Here is a 24,012-nt window from a genome sequence, read left to right as displayed (position 1 = left end):
TATAGGATAGAATATTTCCAATCTGAGTTGATCTGATGTTTCCTCATGATTAGATTTAAATTATTTTTATATATTTGGTAGGAATATTGCAGAAGTGTTGCTCAATTATTTTTGTTGCAGGCTATCAGGTGATACACAATTTCAACTTGCCCCATTACTGGTGATACTAACTTGATTAAGTTGATGTCTGCTCGGCTTTTCCATCATAAATTCATACTTTCCCCTTTGTAGTAGTAAGTATTTTGTGCAGAGGTGCTTTGAGGCTATGTAAATATCTTGTTCCTCAATAACTTATTTATTCATTCATTTATTTGTATCAGCAAGCATGCATGGCTTCTTACTTTCTTAAATGGATTATAATCCATTACTATATTTATTTATTTTGATGCTCAAATTGTCTCTTATTTGGCCAGCGGGAGTTTCTTTGGGCTGGCTTCTGTATCCTTTTGACATGCCCTCATCATTCTTTAAGCACTTTTAAGCATAAAAAGATGTCACAGGTGTACCTTTTTCTTTCCTTTGACTAAAACATTTCTTGACAGTCCTGGTTTCTTCAAATGGAGAATCATCAGATATACTCATTCCTATTTCTCCACTCTAAGAGTTTAAAACATTCTCTTTATATTTCTTCTATTACTTAAACAATTTCATGTATTGCATCTAAACTTTTAAAATATAGTTTGATATGAGATATGAGTTAGGGATTTCACTATATTATACCCATATGACTGGGCTTTCAAAACTTATTTGAAATACCCCTCCATTATAAAGATGTTTGTTCATCATAAAAATCCAAATACATAAAACAGACAAGGAATAGAAAAAAAATACCCCAAATCCATCCCCAGAGGTGAACACTGTTAACAGTTTGATGAACTACTATTCACTGAGTAGAGAGAAGACATCAGTCCATATCCTTAATGTTACTCAAGACTCTGCTTCCAACTGTACAAACCAATTTTTTTTTTTTTTTTTGCATCTACACTGTTCTTTTCTGCTTCCTTTCCTTCCTTCCTTCCAGTGGAGGAAATGTTATTATATCTTAGAGGCCAATCCTTCCACACTTGCTCTGGGGCACTTCCTGCCTTTTCCAGAAAACACTCCAACTACCTACTAACATTTATTCAGTATTTTCTATATAACAAGTACTGTTCAAAGAGTATTACTTTTAGACCAATTTCATAAATGGGTAATAGAGATAGTGAGCAGCTTAGGAATTTTCTCAAGTCGTTTAGTAATTTGCTCAGTGACATATTGCTGGAAATCACTTTTCCCTCCTCTATATCTCCGTCTATTCCCTCTTAAATGAATTTTTCCCATTCACACTTAAACAGAGCAGGAAAAAAAAACTAAAAAACTCCCCTCAAACAATTCTCTCACCTAAACCTCTTCTAATTATTGCTTTTTCTCTGCCCCTTTATGAAGGAATTTCTTAAAAGAATGATATGACTCTGGCCTATCTCTCTGAACTCATCTTCTTTCTAGTCCTTGCTATCACTCATTCTAGTTCAGCAACATGGCCTTTTAGGTCCTTGCAAACTCTAAGTTCTTTCCTTTCTTAGCATGCCTGCCACTCCCTCCGCAAGAGCACTCCTGGCCTAGTGTTCTTCGTATGACTGCCTTCTTCTTACTCTTCAGGTCTCCACTCAAATGTTTCCTCTTCAGAGAGGCCTTATCTGAACCCAGCTCAAAGTTTTCACTCTCCCCTCAATTTATGGAAAATATTCTTTATTCTTACTTATCACAGTTAAAATGATGACATATATATTTATTTACCTGAATTAAAAAAAAATTTGTGTGCTTTCTCACTAGATTGTAAGCTATAAATGGTCAAGGATAACAGCTGCTTTGTTTACTACAATAAACCTGGAGTTTCACATAATATTAGGCTCATAGAAGGTACTCGGGTCCACACAAGGTGTTTACATAAGAGAAGGTGTTCAATAAATATTGTTAGATATGTGTTTATGTTTACTTAGATCTGTAAATGGTACCATCCTAGTTCTAATGCCTGAAACCTGGAAAGAATTCTTGATATTCCGTTTACCATTTTCCCCAACCCCAATGAAATCAAAGAGATCAGAGAGGTAGCTAGCAATTAGATTAGGTAAGGATATGCAGACTTTATGAATCTGTTAGAATGTAGGTTTATTATTCTGAATGAGATGGGAAGTCTTTGCAGGGTTTGAGCCAGAGTAGTGGTAAGAGCTGACTTATGTTGTAGAATCATACTGTCTCATAAGATAGTCAATAGTCACATATAGCCACTCACATTTAAATAAAAGAAAATAAAATAAAAATTTCAGTGCCATATTTCAAGCACTCATTCTTAGTTTCATGTGGCTAGTGGCTGCTATTTTGGACAGCACAGACATGGAAAATTTCCATCACTGCAGAAAGCTCTACTGGACAGCACTATATTAAAAATATTCACTGGGGCTATTTTAGAGTAAAAGGAGAGACTAAGAAGCAAAGAGTAAGACTAATTAGGAGGTTATTCCAAGAGATCTAGTAAGAAATGTGGGTGACTTAGGCTGGCATGGAAGAGGTAAAGGGTGCAAGAAATGATCAGAATCTGGGTATACTGAAGACACAGCTGACAGGATTTGCTGAAAGACTGAATGTGGGAAGAGAGAGAAAGGAGAGCGAGAGGAGTCAAGGGTCAAAGATTGCTTCATTAAAGGAAGAAGAGAAATTTGGAAGGATATACATAAATGATAAGAGAGTATGCCTATGGGGAAGATGACTGGGATTAGGAATGCGGAGATAAGGTAGGAAATAACAAAACAAAAACCATGGATACCAATGAAAATTGCAGGCCAGGATGCTAGGATGATCAACTAAATTCTGTGTACCTAAAGGCCCTCTGGAAGGGCAGGAATAAGAAGGAAACGAAAACACATATGAAGGTCCTTTCTCTTCATTGATCAAAGTGAGGTTCAGAATAATAGTTCTCTCTCTAAAGTTCCTGGTATTATCTTTTTACTTTAATTATATCACCAGCAGATAAGTAAATAGGTAAAATCCCTCCTCACACTTACATCTTGCCTTTTCCCCAGCTCTGAAATTTGTATTAATATATCATTCATTATATCCTTTTAATAGAGTAGTTTATAGTATATGACTTCTGTTCTGAACATTTAATCTTACCTAGAAGCTCTCTTCTAAAATTCCTTTCTTGTGAGTGAATTTTCTATTTGCAACTTCTAAATGTATTGTGGTTCTCTGCTTCTCAATCTAAAAGATCTATATTTTTGAAATAAAATATACTCTTACATGGCTATGTTTCAGTTATTGGTTTCATTCCACTAAATCTTTGTGCTAAGTTAATTTGAGTAACTACTATATTTTATACATTGATTCACTAATTCATTAACTGTCAAAAGTTTTTTTTAAAAAAGGTAATTACACGAAAAGACCTTTATTACTGCATAAACCAGAGCAATGTTTGGCATGCAATTCCTGGGTCCCAGATTCAGGGAATAAATAGATGAAAAAAGTATAACTCTTTCCTCAAGGATTCCAATGCTTGAGCGGAAGATAAGAATGTAGACAAGATAAATAATTACAGTGTACTGAGACTAGAGTTCTGACAGAAGTATGAACAAAGGAATACTAGTAGGAACGTATGAGGAGCATAGCTACGATTTGTCTAGGAAAATAATATAGAGGCTTATACAGAAGTTTCATGTAAGCTGGTAAAGAGAGTTGGCAGGATAAGAGAAATGAAATGACTCCTAAAATCTTAAGTAATATTCCTATTCTCTCTCCATTGATTTTCTCCTAGAAATTCTCTTAGAAAGATTAATTAGTGCACAGAACTCAGTTTGTTAAACTTAAACAATACAAATCTTTTAATATAAGAAACTACTAGCTTTTGTTAGGATAAATACATAAAAATAAAACCTTGAATTTTAAAGAAACATATCAAAACGAAATCATTCCATTTGCTACCAATTTAATGTAAACCCAATACTCAAGTCTTAACATTATCTGTAATTTTAAAAAGTAACATTTTACAACACAGTAGGTGTATTAGTTGGCTTGGGGTACCAGAACAAAATACTGGGTAGCTTAAACAACAGAAATTTATTTTGTTGCAGTTCTGGAGACTAGAAGTCCAAGATCAAGGTGCCAGGAGGGCTGGTGTCTGGTAAGAGCTTATTCCTTGGGTCGCAGATGGCAACCTTCTCACTGTAAGCTCACATGGCTTTTCCTGGGCATGTACTCAAGGAGACAGTAGGGAGCTTGGTGTTTTTCCTTCTTTTTTAAGGATACCAATCCTATCAGACTAGGGCCTCACCCTCATGACTTTATCTAACCCTAATTAACTCCCAAAGGCCCCATCTCCAAATATTACCACATTGGAGAGTAGGGCTTCAAGATCTCAATTTCTATGTGTGTGTGTGTGTGTGAGGGGTGGAGAACACAAACTTTCAGTCTGTAACAGTAGGTTAAACAATATGTTAGTAAATTTGTTAATACATAATTAATAAATAGGCAATGACAGTATCTTTCTAGTGAGGAAACCGAACTGTGCTTGGGCATACCTGCTAGCAAAGCTTAATTCAAAACAATGTCAAATTTAAAAACTCATAGACTATAGAATTATTCTCAAAATCAATTTTTCTCTTTTTTTTGTGATTGAGATTATCAGATTTATAACAGTGAAATATCAAAACAAAATTATCTGGGAGATATTATTGTGATACATCTCAGGTTTTTTATACCCAGGTTTTAATTTGAAAGTTTAAACTGTATGTATTGAACATTTTCCATTGGCAAACCTATCAATAATTTTAAATTAGTGCAGATTTTAAATGACCTTCAGTTTTTCTTACTGTAAAAAAAACTTTGTATGTTTCAATGGTGCATTTAGAAATCATAAAATTATATATTATATCCTCACATATGGTAGTGAGACACAGCTATATCCTCTAATCTTAATTACAGGAAAAGTATGGACAACTGTAAGGCTTAGCTTTATTGTTTTATAAATGAGCCAGTAAAGTTCATTTTAGTGAAATGAGCACACGCTTTTCATAAATTAAAATAAATCTCACATGGTAAAGTACCCATTTTCAAAATTAATTTAATTACATGTTTAAAGTTTAATTATATTTAATTAAGCATTTAAGTTTAATATGAAATAAATGAATTATCATTTAACTACTATGAAATGAAATACTGCCTTGATAATTAAAATCCATAAATTTTCCTGTTCTATGCAAGACTATTAGTTCTCAAAAAATATTCTATTTTAAAGATTTTATTCTCACAGCCAGTCAAGGTGTAATTTTTCTGGTGCTGAGCTTCGTGTGCTGGACATGTACACGAGCAGCAAATGGAGACAGCTTGTTATAGAAAAGAGCAGATGTTTTGGATTCTTGGGTTTGAATGTGAGCTTAGTCACTCACAGCCTGCAACAGAGGGAAAACTACTCGGCATCTCTGACCTCAAATTTCCTATAAAGTAGGGGTAACATTCCTTCTCTGGGAGGGTTGTTGGGAGGATTAAATGAGATATCCCATTGTCAAATGTCTGGAATAGTGACTGACACTGAATAGGTATTCAACGAATATTAATTTCTTCCTCTCTTTAGCTGCTGAATGAATGAAAAAAACTGTACTTTCCGGCTTAAAAAGAGTTTTATCCTTAAAACTTTTTTTTAATTACAAAAGTAATTAAAATTTAATTACAAAAGTAATTAATTATTTTTCATGCACTTACATCTCACTTAATGTACACTTTTCATTTTTTATTTCCCTAAGAACTCCATGAATGGAGGCAGAATAGATTTTTGAGTCAGAAAGAACTAACTTTGAATCTGGCTTCCAACATTTACTATTTGAGAAATCATGGAAACTATTTTTACCTATTTCCCAAACCTATGTAAATGTATGTCTGGTTCAGTGAATGACAAAAATTAGGAGCTAGTATTATCAACATAATCATTCAAACTTAATAGAAAATGAATGAAACAGGAAGGATAAGGGGAATTCTACCCAGTCCCCTGCACCGTGCCTCTGTTTTTCATAGGAGGATACTTATTTTCACTGATTTTAAGGGATTTGCCCAAGGTTAACAATAAGGATGAACTCAGTATCAGAACCTAGCTTTTTTATTTCTTTATCAGAGCTCTTAACAATACGAGAAAATAAAGGTGAAGGACACCAAAATCTTTTGAAGCAATTAAAGCAAAAAGGAAAAGAAAGGATATTCTGACTAAATTAAAACTCTGTCACTTAATAGTTGATGCTCAGATAAATCATGTCTGTGAATTCTGGTCTCTTTCTCTGGAAAATGGTAATACAAACTTCTGTAGGATCGATACAAGGATTACACTAGGTAACAAATTAAAGATGTAGTAGAGTGACTGACACATAGCAGGTAGCTATTAACAGTAAGACATCACCAAAACACCACTTTGGGTAAGTCTCTAAGCCATACAGGCTGGAGAACACAATAATTAATTTTTTTTTTTGAAACAGATTTGGTAAAAAATAAATAGGATAGTCTTCACTAAATTCTCAGGTAATATTTCTGGGAAAGAGACTCTAGATTTTAAGTCATTTCCATTCACAACTTCTTGTCTATTAAATCTCCATTTAATAACTCATCTCACTTGGAAGGTAATGGTTTTATAGTGTGAAAGAAAACAGAGGTGACAACCTACTCTGAATTACTTTCCCTTGATCCAACTGCAATAAGAATTGAAATTAAATATTCTTAACACTTTATAAATTATTCAACGTCAAGTACTGTAACTTTCAGGGTTTTACCTTAATAAAGTTAGTAGCACTATAAATATGTTGTGTTAGTTTAATACTCAAAACTTTTCATTGTAAAACTCAAACCCTAAATTCTAGTAAGTCATCTGAAAAAAATAGACTGCTTTATTTACAGCAGGACTAGAAATAGAAAGCCTTAATAAATAAAATACTGAAAAACACGTGAGTGTTTACTTTCAGAAAGAGCACTTATCAAAAAACATGGAGCAACAGCTTGACTTTATACCATTTTCACTGCTATTATAAATAAATAATAGGTATCTATGTGCATTTAGGGCTGAAAGAGCCTGACATAGAACTATTTCACATTTTATTGAAAATAAAAACAGCAGGTATAGTAAATTCGGTATTCAGACCTTTCAAGTTGCAAATTAAGAGTAACAGGGGTCCAACAATTCCAGGACCAGAAAAAGTAGAAAATCATATACAATGAAATAATATGAAACATATGTACAATTAAGGTTGCATATTATATAGAAAACTAACATTTATTAGGATATGTACCTTTAAATATGTATTCTTTCAAAGAATGTGGGAAAAAAACATTTTATTAACCTCTGAAATCAGAAGTGAAATCATTAACTTACCAGGCTTCTACATTAAGAGTTGACGATATTTTCTCTGGAAGAAAAAATCCATGCCATTTTGAAGCCTCAATTAGTTCTTGAGGTATCCTTTTTGATACATCATAATAGTGACCAAACCTTGAAGATGATACCGGTCCAGCCTGATAAGAAAACCCATTTTAGTCATTAAAAAATAGTTTTTTAAAAACTACAATGTATGCGTCCTATATTCAGCAAAACACTGATATATTTATGCATTTTAATGCTTAGGAAGAGCTGATACACACAGACTATTAAATTTCAAAGAAGCATGCAACAACCTTTATTGTTTTGAACTATCTGTAGCTGGAAATCAACCTTTACATTTCCCATGTATCTTTACTCCTGGTAGTTCCCTAAGTTTCATAAGAATTTAAATGCTTCTTTGCTTTTTTTGCTATATTGAATATCTTTCTTAATTAAAAACTTTATATACATAACTCAATTAATGTTTGAGACTTCAGGAGTTTTTTTTACAAATTTTTTTTCTAATTAAAAAAATTATTCTTAACTGAAGTACAGTCAGTTTACAATGTTGTATCAATTTTTGGTGTATAGCATGTTTCAGTCTTACATATGCATACATTCATCACATTCTTTTTCACTATAGTTTACTACAAGATATTGAATATAGTTCTCTGTGCTATACAATATAAAATTTATCTATTTTATATATAGTAGTATCTGCAAATTTTAAACTCCCAGTTTATCCCTTCCCACCCTTTACCCCCTGGTAACCATAAGTTTGTTCTCTGTCTATGAGTAAGACTTCAGGTTTTAATAATAAAATAAATATGTAGTTGCTAAGAACTCAATAAAAACTTATACCAAATTAATTCATTGGAGAGGGGCTCAAAAGAAACTAGCTATTTATATATTAAACAGAGCATCATTTTAAAACTAAGTTCTCCTAAGACCATGAATATGCACATTATTCAATATTTCTAACAAACTTAAAATTAAACTAACAGTATAAAATATACTGGGGTATTCCATATAGGAACAAGGTACATGATAAAGTGGGAGAATGTACACAAGCTGTATTAGATAAATCAGAAACCTGGCGTATTCATTTGTTCATTGATAATTCTATTTTGTGCCCTCTACTAACAGTTTCTCCAAACAATTACCTTTGGTGTAAGAAACTCTAGTAACTATTGATGTTGAATTTATTTACATGGGATAGTTGAAGCCTACTAATATAACATTATCATTATATTGCTTTGAGTGGATTTTGGGCTTTTCTTCTTTCATTTAGCACATTAGAAATATATCTCGATCCAAATATACCTGTATCCAAAATTGAACTACTAACAGATTCTGTCTAGCAATAGTTTCTAATGAAATCTCTGATCCAATTTTACTTAACTTCCATTGTTCTGAATGCAACAAAACAGACAAGTTTCAGAACATTCAACAAATCTAGATAATCTTTATAGAAACTGAAGAATTATACATTAGTAGGTTCTTATTTTACTAAATAACTGATAACTTTGTAATTTAGAGAAGAAACAGGTATTTGCTTATCACTAGATACTTGCATTTTAAGACTTCAAGAATTTATATTCTTGAATTAAATGCCTACAAACATCAAATAATATAGTAATATAGAACAAAAAATTTAAAGTTTAATAGAAACTTTATTCTCAAAGTTTGACATTTATTTTCTAAATAAAATGGCTGTTCATCCCTCAATAGGTACTATTTATTTTCATTAATGAAAGAGGCCTGTTAATTGGCTTACTCTAATCTTTTCCATAAGTATGGTTCCAAAAACATGATTTATCTATTTGCCAAGAATGTATTGACATATACATCATGTCACATTAAAATTTGTTTCTTAAAAATAGGGCGTAAAGTTTTAAATGTAAAGTTATTAGCCTAAAGCAATTTAAACAAGGTCTGTTCTTTGGCCTATAATCTATTCTTTATCCGGATTATAGTTCAGAATGTTTTTACTGCAATCTCTGCTAGAGCTCATCTTTTTATTGTGTAAGTCCAAGCCCCCTTAATGTTTTAGAAAGGCCTTGACTAACTGAACTTTGATCTGATGTCTTCATTGAGAAAAACACCAGGTTGCCCATTTCAGATGCAAATCCCCCTAAGGCCCAATAGAATTTAGTAAAGACAGCAAAAAAGAAGAAACAAGAAGTTTCCAGGATCCTCTTTGAGAATCCTGGGGCACACTGGTGTCCTTAATCCACACTGCTGCATGGATTAAGGTAGGTGATAACCTTTCCTGATTCAAAAGAATAAGCAGAGTGCCTACAAACTGGGTGGAGACTAGGATTTGGTAATAATAAAACACCATGCAATAAAAGCTTGGTCTATGTCAGGGGCCTCTGAAAAGGCCTCAATGTACCACATTCCCAGGCCTAGTAGGGAAGCTTGCAAAAGCCTACCTGAATCAAATAAGCATGAATAATCTATTTTAGCGGACTGACCATGGGGAGAGAGAAAGAAAGAGAGACTTTTCCCTCCTTTTAAGTTTGAGTTAATAAATTTATTAGTGGACTGAAGGTTCTTGAAGTCCTATGCACTTTGAGAGATATATTAAATTGCCAAGAAGGAAAGTATGCTTTTTAAGCGGCCGTCTCTATCAATGTTTCTAATTATAATATTAATGTGATACAATCTCAGATTTGGAATGAGTCAAGGCAGAAAATTGATTTCATGCTGTGATAGTTTACATATAGAACACAAATAATTCATTAAAATGTAAAAATAAATTTGGAAGCTTTTCTTATAAATAAATTGTTAATTTTTTTAAAAATTAAGAGTAGAGAGAGCAACTAAAATATTCACATAGTAGACAATATTTTATCAATGAAAGAAACTTTAATCCTTCAATTAAAAAATGAAAATGATCATTTAAATATACTCTTAAAGGAAAAAACAATTTTGTAAGCTTTTTCCTACCCAAGACACATAGCATTAACATATAATCAAATTTTTGGAATGCTGTGACATCTCCTGAGGCCTAGAATTGTAAAATGAAAACTTAAAATATTTTCTCTAAAAAGGTATCACTAAATACTTTAAATCTAATAATAATAATAATAGTAATAATCCATGAGAAACTATTAACTTTCTGAAAAAAAAAAAACACTTTAAGAAGAATCAAACCATCATCAGTAATTATTCAATTTACTCAGTTTGATAAGAACATGTTGCTTTAGTTTTACACTATGAAAACTTCTGTTTCACATTCATATACTAACTCTTAACTTTGTCAACTGTGGAAGAGAGTAAAATGGAATGGTTCAGTAAAAACTTACTATGTTAAAGGGAAATGAACCCTGATGTGGGTCTAGGAGGAGCACAGAGCAACAAAACAGTATCATCCCTCACCTTTGGTACATTAGAAAGAAATAAAATTCAGAAAAAAGCTATAGCACAAATAAATGGTCTAGATAAGACATCTTCTTATTATCATTTCTTATTTCTCAGTATGGCATAACAGAAAGCAAGAACCCAAATGGTCTCATTCTGAGCCTCTGTTCAATCACCAGAAATTAGAGCTAATAATAACTATTTCACCAGGCTGTTGTGAAAATCTAATGCAACACTAGAAATGAATATTTCATAAATTATAAAGCACTACATAAATATTATTGATGATTGTTATTGTGTCTTGATTTACTAGAGAATCAGAAGATCCATCACTATCCTTTGCAATTTCATTGCTTTATTGGAAAAATGGTATGTTTTGTCACCTGCAATATGCACACATCTATCACAGGACCGTTGTAGCTGAACCGCCAAGACAGAAAGCAAAAGCGTAATGAGGATTTAACATAATAAAGATCTAATATGCTGTCATAAATTGCTTGAGCTGTTGTAGGCCTTGGTCGTTAGAGCTCTACAATACTGAAAAAAAAAATTAAGTCTCAGAATATGCTATAGGCTATCAATTCTTGGGATAAAGTGGGAGGAGGGGTGGATAATTGGACAGGAAACAAGAAGTCATGTTCATCTAGGAAGAAAATCAAAATCACAGGATGTGGGAAGGTAGGCTTTTAAAAACTACATACCCCTCCAAATGGAAGAAGCATTACTTCGCTGAGCTGTTGTTATTTATTTAGGCGTACATTTTCTTATCTTTTTTTGCATTCCCTAAATGGGAATATGACTAAACTCTTAGGACCTGGTGACAACTTACATTAAAAGACATCTCTGATAATCAACAGATTGCCTTTCTGTTATGTTATGTTTTGACTACTTGTTTAATCTTTACTCATAATAGTGTTAACTATATTTTGTCCCCCCAAAATACAGAAAACTCAGGATTTTGTTGTTGCTGTTTTTAAACTGATAATGGCAAAGCAGAATCTGGATATGTAAAGTAGATAATGTAAGTGATCACCAAAGTCTATCAGTCTTGGCAAATCATCATATATAAAATTTCTGTGACAGGCAAATATACAAGGTAGTAACATTTCAAAGAAAAGTAAAGAGGCCAGAAAATGATCCTATTTGCTAAACTTGACAGAACTCATTTGTAAATACTAGTAAACTTAAGTTTGACCATTGACTATAAATTCAAAATAAGCTGTTATTTTTGTGTGTATTAATTAATGCAACTTAATTCACTTTAACATTTATTTCCCATACTATATAATTCATTAGCTCATGTACTCAACAAATAACTATTGAGCACCTACTATATGCCAGTAAAATAAAATAGTCAAAGTCTTTCCTCTCACTGAGCTCTAGTAGGAGGAAAGAAACGATACGTTATCTGCTAGGTGATGATAAGTACCCTGAAGAAAAATATGGCAGTGAAAGGCAATGATAGACTGGTTTTATTTCTCCAGAATGACAAAGGAAAGCATTCCTGATAAAGTGATGTTTTAGTGGAGCTCTGAAGAAAATGGGAAAATAAGTTATCTGGAGAAGATCATTGTAAGAAGAGCATAATTTTTATAACACTCAAGCTGTAAGCCTTGAAAACTCAGTACTGGGTTTATGTGTTAATATGTAACCTCTGACAAGTTTACTCCCATAGTAACAACTGCAAGCACACCATGCTCTAAAAAGAAAAATTTAATAAGCAATATTCACTTACATGTAAAAGGGGGTAGGATCAACATCTATAATTATAATACATAAAAAAAATTATAAAGAATCTACCCATGTTTAAACAGATTCTATAACAAGCAGTAAGAAAAAAGGCTTAAAGTTTCAACTACTTCTATGTTTTCACTGACAGTTTTATCTGAAGAATGTTAATGACTAATGAAAAGACCAAAATCTCATTGAACTAAATTTAACTTAGAGCTTATGTTCTCAATGACTCTTTCAGAACACACCAGTAGAAAAATTAGAATACAGTCACTCTTTACAAGAGTCACCACTAAGTCCAGTTGCTTAAGTGAATCTGCCAGATTAAAGACATGAAGTTCTTTGTCATTGTGGTTCTCAAGTGCTAGTCCTACATTCCTTGTCTGTTTCAATCTTTATCAATTAACTCACATTTTCGTAAGCAGAATAACTACATTTATTCTGGACTCTTGTACCCAGTTCTCAATCACAATGTATGCTACACCTGCAATGACTCTGAATACATAGAGCTTCTTTTTATTTTTTAATACAAATGTATGCTGTACTACTGTACACATATACCATAATTTATTTAACTAGTTGCTTGCTGACGGACATTCAGATTATTTCCAATCTTTTGCTATTAAAAATATGCTACATAAGTGGGTCACACATATTTCATTCTACATCTGAGTAAACATATTCCTGATGCAAATTTCCAAAAGAATCAAAGGGTATATGTTTTTATAATTTTGAAGGAAACTGCCAAGTTACTTTCCACAAAAGCTATACATATTTATATTCCCACTAGCAAAATATGAGAGTATTAGCTTTTCTCCATGTTTGCTAATTTAGTGTCTTACAAACATTTTGGATTATTGACAATCTAATAAGAGAAAAATGGCAGGTCAATATAGTTTTAATTTGCATTTCTTTTATTATAATTGAAATTGGGCATCTGTTTTTGTATGTTTAGGAGCCACCTAAATTTATTTTTCATATTTTTGCCTGTTTTTTTAAAATTGGGTTGGTGGACTATTCCTTATTCATTTTAAAAGTCTTATATATAAGGAAAATTTATACCTTATTCTATTAGCTGCAAATATCCTCTCTCTAATTTGTAGTTTGTTCACAGTCATTTAAATCATACATAAGAATGGTATTATTCAAATATCTTTCCCATCTAAATTAGAACAATTTACCTTGCTTAATATTCACCTATTACAACATATTTCATACCGGTATACAGCTGATGCTTAATCAACATTTGCTGACTGAGTGAATAAATGGCATTAATACAGGTGCTTGAGATACAAGAGAAAATAAAACAAGCTCTCGTCTCTAGAGAATTGTCTGGTGGAGCAAAGAATTATACTAACAATGAACTATAAAACAATGCATGTATGTACTTTAAAATATATAAAGAGCTATGAGAACAAATATAAGAAACTAGATAATTTCATCTTATTTGTACTTGGAGAAGGATGAATTGGGAAACAAGAAAGTGAAAAATATCAATAGAAATACCAGTAACTCACAAGAAGCAATTCTCATAGGAAGGGCATTTTATAGTGTTTAATACACACAAAGGACAGAGATTTGGATTAGGATGTATAAATCTTGTATACAATCTTGAGAAGTTTATATTTCATACTGTGGGCTTGTAATGACAAGGTTTCACCTCACATTATAATTCTCATTAACTGTTAGTGACCACTCAGACACTCTGCAGAGAATCCTAAGGCTGTGTCTAAGTTTGACAGGAGGGTAATATGATTGACAGTCTGCCAAGCATTTAGAAGGGAGCAGTAGAAGTAGGAAACCAAATTAGGCACTTGCAGTGAAGGAGTGTTGTAAACATATATCTGTCCTTGGGAAAGGTAACACTGATGTCAAAATGGAACAGAAGAGGAGGGTGGACTATGGGAATTGTATCTTACTCAGATGGAACTTCTTCCTCTTTTCTATCAATATGACAATGCCTTGTAGACATTAAAGAGTTCTGAAAAATGAATAAAGGAAATAAACAAATGGATGGGCCTTCAATAGGAGCAGAATTCATGAGTTTTAGTGGGCAGATTTACTGACATCTGTTTTGACTTCTCAGAAAATTTTCCCTCACCTCCTGTCTCTTAGTCTATCCTAGATAGGTAAAGTTACCAGACAGCTGAGTTACAAAATGTAACGGTTGAAAATGAAATGTACAGGCAACTATATTCAACATCTTGTAGTGACCTATAATGAAAAAGAACACAAAAAGCAATATATATGTACATGTATGACTGAAACATTAATGCTGTACACCAGAAACTGACACAACACTGTAAAATGACTATACTTCAATTAAAAAAAAAATGAAATGTACAGGAATAAATTAGTAATTCCAAAGAACCATTACTTATTTTGAATATTCATAGGTAACTATAGTGGATAGAAATAGCTTAATTAGTTCACTTACTCTGGCTTGCAACCCTAGAATAAAAGATTCTATGTGGAGATTGCAGAATAAATAAAAATAATCTATTTGTGTAAAAAAAAAAGGGCCATAATTTTATTTTTAGGAAATGTCATCTCATTTACAATAGCATCAAAAACAATAAAACACTTAAAAATAAACATAACCAAGGAAGTGGAAAATCTCTGCTCTGAAAACTACAAGGCACTGATGAAAGACATTGAAGATACAAATAAATGAGAAGGTATTCCATGTTCACTGATTGGGAGAATTAATATTGCTTAAATGCTAATACTACCAAAAGCCATTTATACATTCCATGCAATCCCTATTAGCAGTTTAATGGCATTTTTTACACAAGTAGAAAAAATACTACTAAATTTTATGTGAAACCACAATAGACTCCAAATAGCCAAAAAAACTCTAAGGAAGAAGAACAAAGCAGGGATCATTATACTTCCTAATTCTAAGTTATACTATAAAGCTACAGTAATCAAAACTGACATAATAACAGACAAATAGACCAAAGAAACAGAATTGAGAGCCCAGAAATAAACCCAAGCTTATATGATCAACTAATATTTGACAAAGTAGCCAAGAATACTCAATAGAGAAAAGACATCCTCTTTAATAAATGGTGCTGGGAACAATGTATATTCACATGTAAAAGAATGAAACTGGACCTCTATTTTATACTACTCACAAAAATTAACTTAAAATGGATTAAAGACTTAAATATAAGATCTGCAGCCATGAACCTCCTAGAAGAAACAGGAATAAAGCTCGACATGGGTCTCAGTAATAATTTTTTTGATATGATGCCTAAAGCACAAGCAACAAAATAAAAAATAAGCAAATGTGACTACATCAAACTAAAAAGCTTCTGTATAGCCAAAGAAACCATCAATAAAGTGAAAAGAAAACTTACAGATTGGGGAAAAATTTCTGCAAACCATGTATCTGATAAGGGGTTAATATTCAAAATATATAAAACCTCATATAACTCTATAACAAAAAACCTTAAAATAACTTAATTAAAAAATGGGCAAAGGACCTGAGTAGACATTTTTCCAAAGAAAATATTGAAAAGGTCAACAGGTACAGGAAAAGATGCTCAACAACACTAGTCATTAAGGAAACGCAAGTTAAAACCACAATGTTGTTAAGATAATCACCTCATGCCTGCTGGAATGGCCATCATGGAAAAGATAAGAGATGACAAATGCTGGTATGGATATGGAAAAAAGGGAACCTTTGTGTTTGTGTTGGTGGGACTGTAAACTGGTGCAGCCACTATGGAAAACACTATGTAGGATTCTCCAAAAATTAAAAATAGAACTACCATATGATCTAGCAATTCCATTTCTGGGAATATATCCAAAGGGAATGAAAACACTAACTCAAAAGATATCTGCACCTCCATGTTCATAGCAGCATTAGTTATAAAAGCCAAGAAATGGAAAACAACCTGGGTACACTGATGAATAAATGAATAAAGAAACTGTGAGATATATTAACAGAATATTGTTCAGCCATAAAAAATGAGAAAATCTTGCCATTTGCAACAAGGTGGATAGAACATAATGGCATTATTTTAAGTGAAATAAGTCAGAGAAACACTAGTACTGTATGATCTCATTATATGCAGAATCTAAAAAACAAAACAAAAGACTAACTCATAGAAAACAGGGTTTATACTTTGAGTACCAGAAGCAGAGGGTCATGCAAGAGAGATTTGAAGGAAGGTGGTCAAAAGGTACAAACTTCCAATTGTAAAATAAACAATTACTAGGGATATAATGTACAATATGATGACTATAGCTAAGACTGCTGTATAATGTAAAGGAAAGTTGTCAAAAGAGTAAATGCTTAGAGTTCTCATCATAAGGAGAAAAATTTTTCCTTTTTTCTTTGCTTTCTTTTCTTTTTATTCTAGCTATAAGAGATGATGAAAGTTAAATGAACCTTTTGTGGCAATCATTTCACAATATATGTAAATCAAACCATCATGCTGTATGTCTTAAGCTTATAGAGTGATGTATGTCAATTATTTCACAGTAAAACTGGGAAAAAAGTCATCTTGATACGATACTCTACAAATAACTAGTTATTTAAATAAACAAATATACATTGTACTGTATTTAAAGAATGACAAGAATACCACTGGAGAGCCTACAAAATGAAAACAAACATATTTGCAAATTTTAGAAATAGTTTGTTGACTTGCCTCCATCTTGGGTAATAACTGGTAACGCCAAGCTATTTTCATCTTAATGTTAGATTCTGTTGTTTCATGATTACACACGTCTTCATCAAAATCTTTTTTACAATTATCATCAAGTAATGGTGCAGGAAGTTCCTAAGAAAACAGAACAACACATTATTGAGTATCTGTGACAAAAAACAAAAAAAAGATAATTTTCTTAAATCATAATACTAGCAATACTAGAACTTTCTAATGCATTAAAAATTGACATCTTTAAACTGATTCAAATATAAAATCATGACAATATAGATATTTCTAAAACAGAGGCAAAGGGTTTATACATAAAGTGTAAAGTTCAATTTTTTTTACCAATGAATGACAATTTAAGGAAAATATTCAAATTTTTATACTAGCAAAAACCAAATGCTGTTGCAACAAGAGCTATGCTTATTTAAAAAAATTTATATACTTGAAGCAAAGTCTGGAATTAGCACTTATGTATTACATGTAATTATTGTTATGTTTGCCACAAGGTAAAAATAAAGCATGTGCACAATCTGTTTACTGGTTTGTAATTCTAGAATTCAAAAAACTCATTCACCGAAATAATGGGTGAAGTAACAACTAAGAATAAAGACATTTATTTTGCCCATATCAAAAGCTAGTTTTGCACCTGCAAGCCTATGTCTCTTCCTTTAACAATGAAAACAGAATTTAAAATCTCTGATTAAGAGACACTGAATTCCAATTTTCCTTTTCTTTCTTGGAAGCTGACCTACTGAGTGACCTACCGAGTGGCTAAAAAAAAATATACAGAAAACATTGTTTTGTGAAGAGTTAATAGAGAAATAATGCAAAGAAAAAAGTACAAAAAAGTTTCCTGGAGGAGGAAAGCATATACAATTATTTTATTTTTTATTAGCCAGAATCATAAAGATAATATACAGCATTGGATTAGTAAACATAATCTTGTGCCACATCATAAATTAGTCTAAGTTATAACTTTTACTTTTCAGGATCAAATTTATTTATGCTTAGAATCATGTCCACTAATCACCTAGAAAATACAGTAATCATATATTTTAGTCACCTCCTAAGAAATTTATGCCTGTTTTAGAAACTAGTTATATCATTTAAACTCTGAAAACATCATTCCTAGCAAAGCATTAATATCTTACAAAATATAAAGTGACTGCTTTTTCCAATGGAAACAAATATTTGTGAGGCATATAGTGGAACACAGCATAGTGGTTATGAGTTTGAATTCTGCAAACAGACTGGGTTCAAATATTGACTTCACACTAGTAGCTGTATCTCTGGCTACCCTGACCGCCTCTACTCATTGTAAGGAAAATGTAGATAATAGTATTCACTTCATTGGCTTATTATAAGGAATACATGAGTTAAAAATGTAAATGCAGAGGATGGCACCTGGACATGTTAGGCATTCAATAAATGGTTGATTATGAGAATTTAGTCAAATAATTGTTTTAACCATTACTCAGAGCCACACATTTTTGTACTGTCAACATAAGGCAATACTTAGCGTAAGTATTTGTACTCTTTTTTTTCAATCTCAAGAATATTTAACAGTAGTTATGACAAAGGTCACCCATAACTCAAAACCAGAAATATTTTAAAAATTACTTTTTTCCAAAGAGATGGAACATTTATTTTAAAATTTATACATTTTCTCTACATTTTCTCTCATTGGTTAAATACATTAGTTTTGAACTGAAATGTTCTGAAATTAAGGAGTATAGTATTAAAAACTAGTCCTAAAATATTAGACACCCCTTATTAATATGGCTAAGGTATGTAAACAAGATGGGAGTAAAAAAAGGTAAGCATTTCCTCATACATCTTATTCAATATGTTTCCACTTCTATACTGGACATTTCACCATTTTAAAAACTTTTACATGTAAGGTAAAAATTATAATAATTCTGATTTTAGTATTGATAAAACAGATGCTCATTCCCTATTAAAGGTGAAAATGTTCAAAATATGTACAGAAAGTTCACTCTTAGAAACGTCCATCTAAAGGTTTTGTTTTCATATATATTTTTTTAAAAAATTGAAATATAATTCACATAAAAGAAAATTCATCATTTTAACCCTTTTAAAGTGTGTAGTTCACCTCCTACACTGCTGGTGGGAATGCAGGTTGGTGCAGCCAATGTGGAAAACAGTATGGAGATTCCTCAAAAGACTAGGAATAGACTTACCATATGACCCAGGAATCCCCCTCCTGGGCATACATCCAGAAGGAACCCTACTTCAAAAAGACACCTGCACCCCAATGTTCACAGCAGCACTATTTACAATACCCAAGACATGGAAACAGCCTAAATGTTCATCAAGAGATGACTGGATAAAGAAGAGGTGGTATATTTATACAAATGGAATACTATTCAGCCATAAAAATGACAATATAACCCCATTTGCAGTAATATGGATGTCCCTGGAGAATGTCACTCTAAGTGAAGTAAGCCAGAAAGAGAAAGTAAAATACCATATAAGATCACTCATATGTGGACCCCCCCCAAAAAAACAAACACATAAATACAAAACAGAAACAGACTCATAGACATAGAATACAAACTTGTCGTTGCCAAGTGGTGGGGGGTGGGAAGGGATAAACTGGGAGTTCAAAATTTGTAGATACTGACAGGCATATATAGAATAGATAAACAAGATTATACCATATAGCACAGGGAAATATATACAAGATCTTGTAGTAGCTCACAGCGAAAAAAAAAATGTGACAATGAACATATGTATGTTCATGTATAACTGAAAAGTTGTGCTCTACACTAGAATTTGACACAACATTGTAAAATGACTATAACTCAATAAAAAATGTTTAAAAACAGAAAGTGTGCAGTTCAGTGGTTTTCAGTATGTTCAGAGTTGTGCAACAATTATTACTACCTAATTTCTGTACATTTTCATCACTCCTAAAAGAAACCTCACAACAGTCACTCCCCACCCCCTTCTCCTAGTCCCTGTCAATCTCTAATCTACTTTATGTCTCTATGGATTAGTCTAGTCTGGACATTTCATATAAACAGAATTTCACAACACATAGCCTTTTGTGTCTGGTTTCTTTACACTTAGCATAATGTTTTCAAGGTTCATCCATGTTGTAGCATGTATGAGTACTTCATTGTTTTCTGACTGAATAATATTCCATTGTATGGATATGTCATATTTGGTTTTCCATTCATTCGTTGATAGACATTTGGATTGTTTCCACTTTTTGGCTATTACAACTAAAAGAGGCTGTGAATATCCGTGCATGAGATTTTACATGAACATACATTTCCAGTTCTCTTGGGTATATATCTAGGGGAAGAACTGCTGGGTCAAAGGATAACACTTCCTAACTTTTTAAGGAACTACAAAAATTCTTTCCATAATGGCTGCAGCATTTTATTTTCCCACCTATAATGTTTGAGAGTTCCAGTTTTTCCACATCCTAACACTTTTCCTTTCTTCTTTCTTTTCTTTCTTTTTCCTTCCTTCCTTTCTTCTTTCCTCCCCCTCTTCCTCCTCCTCCTCCTCCTTCTTCTTCCTCTTCCTCCTCCTCCTCCTTCTTCTTCTTCTTCTTCCTCTTCCTCTCCTCCTTCTTCTAACTAGCTATCCTACTAGATGTGAAGTGGTCTCATTGTGGTTTTGATGTGCATTTCACTAATGACAATGATGCTGAGCATCTTTTCACCTTCTAGTTTTGGTCATTTGTGTATCTTCTTTGGAAATGTCTACATGTCCTTTGCCCATTTTTAAACTGGATTGTTTAAGTTGTTGAGTTCTTTGTTTATTCTGGGTATTAGACTCATCATATATATGATTTTCAAATATTTTTTTCATATTCTGTGTTTTGTCTTTTTACTTTTTTAGCAGTAAGCACTTTCTTTGTTGTGAAAATATTTTTAATTTTAATAAAGCCCAATTTATTGTTTTTGCTTTGTTGCTTGTACTTTTGATGTCATATTTAAGAAATTGTTGCCTAATCCAAGGTCATGAAGATTTATACCTTTGTTTTCTTCTATGAATTTTAACTCTTACATTTAGGTCTTTGATCCATAATGAGTGAATTTTTACATATGGTATAAGGGAGGGGTTCTTATAATTTTATAAGACTAAAGTATCTGTTATGCTAAAATATTATTTATCTGTAGCTAACTGTATGCCAAGTTCTGGTGAGGCTTTGAGGATACAGCACAGAGCACACTTGGTAACAATGATCAGAGTAGACAAGTATAGTGCTTACTCTATTCTAGGCACCAAGTGCTTTAGACTTATTAATTCAATGTTCATAATAACCTTATGAAGTAGGTACTCTCATTATCCTCCTTTTATACAGTAGAGGCCTGAAACATAAAGAGGTTAAGTCACTTTGCTCAAAGCCACAGAGCTAGTAAAAGATGGAGCTAAGATTTGAACCTGGGGAGTCTGAGTCCAAAATGTGCTCTTAACCATTACGTATATTACCTATATACTAAGCTTTCATTCTAGTTAGGGGAGCAAAGTAATAAGTACTTATATAATAAGTCAATGATAATAAATGCAGGAAAGTGAAGCAAGGTAAGAAGGCGGAGGCTCTGTTTAAGGTGGTCATAGGTGGTCTCTCTGACAAGGTCAAAACTGATGCAGATCAGACAATTCCATATAGAATTAAATGAAATTCTATATAATGTACTACTATAGATACTTTCCATGCAGATATCATACTACTATATACAACAAACTTTCAAAAATGTATTAATGCTATTTCCCAGATCATGATATATTAGAAAGAGCACTAATGTTAAGAGGTTCATCAGGTATGTGGAGGATGCAAGAACCTGAATTCATTTTGCTAACCTCAGTTATAAAGACATATCAGCATTATTTATAAAACTACTGGTCTAAAATTATGCTATTCAATATGCTAGCCCCTGGTAACATGTGGCTAGTTAAATTTAAGTTTTTATTAATTAAAATTAAACAAAATGAAAAATTCAGTACCTCAGTTACCCTAGCCATATTTCAAGCACTCAATAGTCATATGTGGCTAATGGCTACTCTTTTGGGCAGGGCAGGTATAAAAATTTTGAATATCACAGAACATTCTATTGGTCAGAGATTTTCAATGGCTGTATAATGTCGTATTACATGCCTTAATCAAAATTCAGTTTATCATTTCTCTACTGTTGAATCTTACAGTTGTTTTTGTTGTCCAAGAATGCTAAAATAAATTGTGATTAAAATATAAATTCTTTGCCTCTCAGATTTTTTCCCCATGAGATTCAAATATACATATATATATAGACACGCAGAAAAGAATAGAGAATGATATAATAAACACTGCACTTTCCACCATTTGACTTTAACAAATCTTAAGAACTGGCATACTTAGAAAACAAAGCAGTATGTAATTTCAGCAAGCAAGGAACAACAGTCTTGAGTGAAAACAGGACTGGTTGAAAATCTTTAAAAGGAATGGTAAGCTGCCCAGACACCCTACTTTCTCTAAGAGCCAGGATTCTACTTGTCCCCCATGGTACCAGAGGAAAGGAAAGGTCAAATCAGACAAACTTTGGACATAGCAGCACTGTAGAGGTCAGGTGTGAGACATCATATTGAAAATGGGGTAATTTATTGAAAGTCTTCAGATAGAAGAGTGAGACAACTTTCTCTCCCCCATACACACACACACACACACACACAGAGTCAGCTCCCCCTGATAGGCTCTTTGAAATCCATAAGCCACCCTTATGCAGAACAGGCAGGAGACTGGGATATTAGAGGATTCCTCCCTGGGGTAACTGACAAAATAAAAACAAAAGACCTTCAGGGAAACACCACTAACTAAACTTACAGTAAGCCTACAAAACAACAAGTTATATGCCCAAATACACAGCCCTTTCAATTAGCTTCCTGGTACCTAACTCTTTAATGTCAAAGGACAGCCAAAAATTATCAGATATTTGATCAAAGCATCTGATATGGAATTCAAAGACCAAGACAAATGACCAGGAAATGGAAGCAATGCCAGAAAAATAAAATACTTCAATAAAAGGAAACAATCAGCAAAACATTAAGAATTTCTAGAAATTAAAAATGTAATGGCAAATTTGGAAAAAACTGACCAGAAGCACAAGAAGATCAAATTGACCAAATCTCTCAGAATAAAAGAACAATAATTACGATGATAGCAATGATAACGAAAAACCCTCCACAGTAGTTAACATGTTTTAAAGAGTTTTCCAACTGCCAGACACAATTCTATCTAGCACTTTATACAAATAACATATTTCATCTTTAAGACAATCTTAAGAAGTATTATTATTAAAATCATTTTATAAATAAAGACATTGGAGCATAAAGGTTAATTAGCTTGTTGAAGGTCACAAAGTACTTTAATGGACAATCTCACTCTATCACTTAGTCTCTTAACTATTATTCTATACTGCCTCTTTAAGAGACAGAAAATGAAAGTAAAGAAAATATCTAGATGATTTCCAGGAGGTTGACAACATAAAATGATTTCTAGATAGAAAAACAGAAAATATAGCAGAGGAAAATATCAAAGAAATAATCTATGAGAAATTTTCAGAAATGAAAAATAGGAAATTTTAGAATTAAAATCCTACAGAGTACTCAAACTATCAATGAAAATATACCTACAACAAAGCACATAATTCTGACATTTCAGAACAAGAGAGATAAAAGGAAAAAAATCTAAAAAGCTTCCAGGGGTTGGGTAGAGACAGGTCAGGAACACAAATTGCATGAAACTTTGCAACAGCAACACTGGATTTTTACAGAGGGAAATTTATTTCCAGCCCAGGGTTCTATAGTCAACCAAATTATTGTAAAATTAAGAGATTTTCAGACATACAAAATTAAAAAAAAGAAAAGAAA

General features: G+C 32.4%; 1 protein-coding gene across 4 annotated transcripts in view; it reads right to left on the bottom strand.

The window, feature by feature from the left end:
- Positions 1 to 24,012, bottom strand: part of ELP4 (elongator acetyltransferase complex subunit 4) — a 217,019-nt gene that overhangs the window by 149,474 nt on the left and 43,533 nt on the right. For all 4 annotated transcript variants that reach the window (XR_012076653.1, XR_012076652.1, XR_012076654.1 and 1 more), the window contains exons 4-5: positions 17,122 to 17,253; positions 7,379 to 7,518 (exon numbers count right to left, since the gene is read on the bottom strand). Coding sequence is in view for 1 of the 4 variants with exons in the window: in XM_031681066.2 (XP_031536926.1) it covers positions 7,379 to 7,518; positions 17,122 to 17,253 (272 nt within the window). In the remaining 3 variants the exon portion in view is untranslated. The remainder of the gene's footprint in view (positions 1 to 7,378; positions 7,519 to 17,121; positions 17,254 to 24,012) is intronic.

The sequence above is a fragment of the Vicugna pacos genome, chromosome 10, assembly GCF_048564905.1.
Source record: "Vicugna pacos chromosome 10, VicPac4, whole genome shotgun sequence".
Lineage (NCBI taxonomy): Eukaryota > Metazoa > Chordata > Mammalia > Artiodactyla > Camelidae > Vicugna > Vicugna pacos.
The sequence above is the reverse complement of the archived record's forward strand: the minus strand, read 5'-3'. Positions and strand labels throughout refer to the sequence as shown.